The sequence below is a fragment of the Mus caroli genome, chromosome 2 (genome assembly GCF_900094665.2).
Source record: "Mus caroli chromosome 2, CAROLI_EIJ_v1.1, whole genome shotgun sequence".
NCBI classification, from domain to species: domain Eukaryota; kingdom Metazoa; phylum Chordata; class Mammalia; order Rodentia; family Muridae; genus Mus; species Mus caroli.
In genome coordinates, this window is record NC_034571.1 from 159,272,797 (window position 1) to 159,279,048 (window position 6,252).

Below are 6,252 nucleotides of genomic sequence, written 5' to 3' on the forward strand. Positions count from 1 at the left end.
CCAGGCTGGCCTCGAACTCAGAAATCCGCCTGCCTCTGCCTCCCAAGTGCTGGGATTAAAGGCGTGCGCCACCACCGCCCGGCATTCAGAAGGCATTTTTAAGGCAGAAACAACAAAGGGTTTTCCTGCCATGACATATGTAAGGGAATCTGAACAGTCCAGTGTTTATTAGGAAAACATCTATTTGATTATGTAACACGTGTACTTTCTCTATAATCTTCAGTCCAGTACTTCTTTAGAATATTAACAAACTACTAGCATTCCATATACTAAATCATTCATTATCTTGATTGAGATATAATTGTCTTTTAACACACAGGACTCACCCATAGACTCAAAGGGCACTGGCAGAACAATTCAAAGTTCAAAGCCTGTTTAGGCTACAGAGTGAGTGAAATCCTGCCTTGATTTCCCAGTTGTTTTTAAAGATTTGTTGATTCTATGTATGAGTGCTCTGTCTACATGTACACTTGCATGCCAGAAGGGGGCATAGGATCCCATTACAGATGGTTGTGAGTCACCATGTGGTTGTTGGGAATTGAACTGAGGACCTCTGGAAGAGAAGCCAGGGCTCTTAACCACTGAACCATCTCTCCAGACCTTGACATCTTCCCTCCCAACCCCCTTTCAAATTACATTTCCATATACACACACACAAATAAGGGAAACCAAATGACTTCCTCAAAGCTATCTGGTCAAATCAGGAGGGATCTGAACAACAGGCTCTTTCTTGTCTTTCAGACACTCGACACAAATCAGCCCTTCCTTGGGACTAGGAGCACCAAACGCGAAAACCATCCCCACTTCCTTTCTTCAGCAGTGAAAGAAGCAGAGAAAAAAACCCGGCCGAAAGGGCAACAGCAGAACTCCAAATAGTAAACTTTCAGTAGAGAGCTCACTGTTAGCCTTAACCACAGGCAGCACCACTCTCAGAGATCCTGTTGTAAGATCAGCAGAGGTCTGCAGCCTCTCTCTCCACAGCTTGTCAAATGAAGGGCCATGAAATCATTAGGATGTTTTCCCACCAGCACTTTATGCCTGCGTCTACTATCAGTCCATTCTCCTTTAAGAGACCTGGTCAGGCTGGAAGCACGCTGAGGTCTGAAATTCCTCTAGTCAGAGGGTCATAAATAAGAGCAAAGTTTTCTCTAGAAAGGAAGAGGGCATGCCAGTGCGGCAGGTCAGTGATAAGAAACAAACATTCCTCAGGCTGTGGAGAAGGAAGGACTTCAAGGAAAGGTAGCTTAGGATGACTTCTCCCCTTCTCCTTCTTTTTCAACTCTCAGCTCCACCCCCAACAGGAATTGCAGCCAGGACCTCACTCATGCTAGATGATAACTTAATGCTGAAATTTGTGAGCAGATGTATGTCTGTGTGTCTGCATGTGTCACACATGTGAAGGTACCTGGCAATACCAGAAGAGGGCTTGCAATCCTCTAGCACAGTGGTTCTCAACCTTCCCAATGCTGCGACCTTTGAATACAGTTCCTCATGCTGTGGTGACCCCAACCATGAAATTATTTTTTGTTGCTACTAGTTCTGGGACTAGCCTGTCCTACATAGAGAACCTGTCTCAAAAAAAAATTAATTAATTAAAAATTTAAGGTGTAGGGGTGTTTTGCATGCATGCTTGTCTGTGCACCATGCAAGTGCATACCTAGTGCAGAGGCTAGAAGAGGGCAATAGGTCCCCTGGAATCAAAGTTACAGGTGGTTGTAAGCTGCCATGTATCTGCTGGGAATTGAACTCAGGTCCTCTAAAACAACCAGTGTTCTTAACTGATAAGCCATCTCTCCAACCTTCTAATTTTTTTTTTTTCTTTTTGAAACAGGGTCTATGTAGCCTTAGCTGTCCTGAAAATCACTGTGTAGACCAGGCTGGCCTCAAACTCATTGAGATCCTCTTTGTTTCTGACTCCCAAATGCTAGGATTAGAGGCGTGTACCATGACACACAGTTTAAACTCAGTTTTATAACCATCTCAAATAAGGTTTTTATATCCCAAGGAACATAAACCCTTACCTTCTCTAGACTGCTTTAACCTTTGGGAAAGATTTACCACAGCACAATGGGAAGCTAGACATTTGAGAAATTAAGTTTGTTAACAAGAAAGGCATGGAAGAGGCTGGCAAGATGGCTCAGCAAAGAAAAACACTTGCTGTTCTTGGGGAGGAACCAGGTTCGGGTCCTATCACCAACAGGGTGGCTCCTAACTATGTGTAACTCCAGTTCCAGAGGCTCCAATGTCCTCTGCATTGAATGCATGTGGCACACAGGTACACATGCATGCACAACAGACACACACATAAAACACATGTCTTTTCTAAAGGCAGGATAAATGAAACAGCCAAATAGTTAACTGTAAGTGCAGGGATGTGAACTATAAGATGTCTCCTCTTTACCACTCCCCTCCACCCCCTTTTCTTGTTTGTGCCAGGAATCAAATCCAGAACCTTGCACAATGCTAGGTACCACTCTACCACCCAGCCAGCCACATCCCAGAGCTGCTGGTCCAGTTTGCCAACAGACTTTGAATAGCAATGGATCTGTTCTCTCAAACACTTCTAAAGTCACTAATGAAATCCCAAGAGAGTTGAGTCTTGCAGTGACACACGGTTTGGGATTCTAAGCGTGGTAGTGGTGGTGGTGGCGCTCACAGGAGCTCCACTGACCTACAATCTACCACAGAGAAATCTGAAGTAAGTTTCATTTCTGTTGAAGAGTCTGGCTTCTATTCTTTCTCATCGAAAAAGGCTGATCACCATGGAGATACAGGAGATACACAGACCCAGACCAGAAACACCTGTCACTTTCACAAAAGGAAGAAAAATAGAGGGTCTGGCTGGAAGATGCCTGTAGGTTTAAACCTATCACTTCACACTCATTTTATGAGAATCTAATATCCTATTCGCTAATGAGCTCTCTTCTCAATTAATTCCACTAATTAGTTATCTATTCTTGTTCAGCCAGAATTCCTGCCCTTCTACTTAGCAAGCCTAACAAGCCACAATAAGTATACATCCCTGGTGGGATGCCACTCACCAAGTCAGTGAGGACAGTCTCAAGTTAGCTTTTCCATCTTCCCAGGTCAGGCTGACAGCATGAAACACCAACTTTTAACCATCAAGTGAAACAAGCTTTAAAAAAAAATAATCAGGGGAGCGACTCTCTCCCTCTCTCTCTGGAAATTTCTCTGCCAGTTCAGAGTTGCCAGGTCAACAGGGAACAGCAGCATTTACTACTCCGATCTCAAAGGCACTTCCCCTAAGCGGCACCCATCCCAACCATCCAGAATTCTCGCCCTCGGCCCCACCCCCAACAGCATCTTCTCATTTTTCACCAAGGGCTGAAGTTTTCACTAGCACTCCAAGACCACACTAAGGGAGGCAAGTCGCATTCCTTAAACCTCTTTCCTTCTGTTCCCCAAACTACCTGTAACAGCGAATATTTATCTATTGTGTATTTATTTATTTCGAAGACGTTGAGCGTCCGCTATAGCGATAAAAGCTTAAAGGGCATTTATGGCCCTCTGTGCTTTAAAGGCTGGGATTCGTGCCCCCATTTTACAGAGGAGAGAAGCTGAGGGCCCAAGGTCATACAGGACATCTGACCTCAGTGTCCTCTGCCTTTAACCCTCTCGCTGCCTTTGCCTTCTCATCAGTGTCCAGTCTGTTCCGGGAAGGGCTCGTTTTCTCTCCAGGCGGTCTCCCCCTCTAAAGGGCGGGCCTTGGAGAACTGCTACCCATTCCGTTTCTTCTCTGGGCGACCCCCCTCCCTTCCACCTGGCACCGCTTCTCCAAGGCCCCTGTCACAGCACCTCCTCCACGGCCAATTCAAACTTCCCATCGGTCCCCAGAGCAGGTCGGGTCCGCTATGAGCGGCGGGCGAGCGGCGGGCTCCAGGGAGGTGGAGGAGGAGGAGGAGATGGGGGAGGGGAAAGGGGCGCGCAGCCCGCAGCCCCGCCGGGTCTGGGCAGCCAACGCGCGGCCGCGGGGGGCGCGGGCGGCTGCGTCAGGGAGGAGGCCGCGTGTGCGGGCGGGCTGCGGGGTGGCGCGGCAGGAAACGGCGAGTCACGGAGCGCGGGGTCGGCCGGGGCGGCGGCGCGGGCCGCAGCGGGAAGAGGCGTGGGGTGGCCGCGGGGTCGCCTTCCTACCTATGCCGGGCGCCACATAGACGAAGTAGAGCAGCGAGGACGACAGCGAGAAGAAGAAGAGCGCGGCGAGCAGCGAGCGGCGCGGCAGCCGCAGCAGCCCCCGGCGGGCGCGCATGCTGAGCCGGCGGCCGCTCGAGGGCCGACCCGGGCCCCGCTCCGGCCGCTCCCGTCCGCCGCCTGGGTCTCGGCCGCCGCCTTCCGGGCTTCGCGCGCCGCCGCCTCGCCGCTTTCAGCCGCCGGCCGCCGCGGGCCGGGCCACATGAGGCGGGAGGGGGCCGAGGACCAGAGGAGCTCAGCGGCGGGGGCGAGGTGGCCGGGGCGGGGCCTGTTAGGAGGGCGGGGTGAGGGGCGGGGTCTGATGCTGGGGGCGGGGCGAGGGCAAGGGCCGCAGTCTGAGGAGCAGATCGGGGTACCAGACCTGAGGCAGGCCTGATGGGGACCGAGTAAGGGCGGGGCCTAAAGTGGGGGCCGGACGAGGGCGGGGCCTGATGTTAAGGGTGCCTCCGCGAGCCTGAGGAGCACACCGCGGGGACCGGGCTTGAAGTCTGATGGGAAGGGGTATAAGGGCGGGGCCGCGAGCATAACAAGCATTTTGCGGGAGCCTGAGCCTGAGGCCTGACGGGGAGGAGAGAAGGGCGTGGCCTGAGGCAAGGGGGCGGGAATGGGCAGGGCCTACAGTCCGGGGAGCGCATCTGTGGGGCGGGGCCTGGATGTGGGGGCGGGGCGGGGCGGGGTTCACGCGCGAGCACTCTAGCCGCAAGATCCTCGAGCGGCCGCCGCCCATGCTGGCAGGAAGCGGCTCGCTAGTACGACTTGGTTCCCGTGCGAGCACCCCACGCGGGGATCGAGGGGTGGTGGACAATGTGTGAATAGCCAGGTAGCCCGCCGCTGCAGCAGAGCAAGGATGCAGAGGCCGGGGCATTCGTGTTCGCCCTCATTCATCCATTCATTCCAGACACCATTTATGATAAAGTGGCAGTTACGGGTCCTGGGGCCGGGGATGCTCCACGGAGCAAAGATTCCTCTAGGAACCTGTATTAATGCGGATAAGAAAAAAATCAATATAACAGATGATGATGATAAGAGATATGAAAACAATTAGACATGAAGGCGTTTTGGATGCATTCTGCTCTAGTCTGAGATTGAGGGGGAAGCCTCCCCTTCCAAGGTGGCATGAACACAAAAGAATGTGAAATTGCCAGGTGGAGAAAGAGTAGTCCCACTAAGGGGAACTACAAATGCAAAAGCCCGAAGGAAGGAAGAAGGGGCTTGATTCGCCTTCAATGATCCAAGGATAAAATCCCAGGAAAGAAGAAGAGATCCAAACAAGGTAACATCCTACAGGACAGAACAGTGGTGACAACTGTCAATGTTAAGACTCCGAGAAACAGGGCTTCCTAGCCAGTAACAGCCTCTCTAAGTCCTGAGATCGTGGCTCCCCTACCCCCACCCCCACTTTGGCCCCATTGCCCGGATGAGAAAACTGAAGCTTCTGGAAAGAGAAGCAAGTCGTCTAAGTTGTAAAGGCTCAAATCGAAAGTGGCCTGCCACCCGGGCTTGACCACCCATTTCTCATTCTGCACTGTCATGCGCACTTCCAAGCCCCGACTTTCCCATCACCTCCAAAGCCATGTTTTGCTATGTGTTCCTTTTGGTTTCCCAGACCAGTGCTCTACAAGGACAGAGATTTTATTTCATGTTTTGCTATGTCTGTGCTCAGAGCTCAGTACCCAGTACCCAAAAGAGCAACAGAGGGATGCAGAGCACCCGCTAACACCAGAGGAAACAGAGATGGCTGGCTAGTCCTAAAGTCCCAGAGCAGGCTCCACAGGAAAGGAAGTGAGCAGCTCGGGGCAGGATTCCTCAGAGGGAAGGCATCCTACGGAATTCAAGAGGGAACCAGTCAGGTGACACATCCGGCTGACTTCCACGCTTGCACACAAACGTATACAAGATAAGTAAAATAAATATTATTTTTAAAATGTTAAAATAAAAAGAGCATAGAAAGGTGGGTTGAGAAGCGGATGAGATGGGTCTTTTCAGGATGAAGGCATCTGATCCTGGTTAGGAAAGGGGCATGGCCAGGGGCTCAGCAGGACC

At 51.5% G+C, this 6,252-nt stretch overlaps 1 protein-coding gene across 1 annotated transcript in view; it reads right to left on the reverse strand.

Moving 5' to 3' along the window:
• Positions 1-4,418, reverse strand: part of B4galt5 (beta-1,4-galactosyltransferase 5) — a 48,278-nt gene extending 43,860 nt beyond the window's left edge. Inside the window, exon 1 of the mRNA XM_021152230.2 lies at positions 4,153-4,418. Coding sequence (XP_021007889.1) covers positions 4,153-4,267 — 115 coding nt within the window. The 5' untranslated portion in view covers positions 4,268-4,418. The remainder of the gene's footprint in view (positions 1-4,152) is intronic.
• Positions 4,419-6,252: the final 1,834 nt, after the last annotated feature.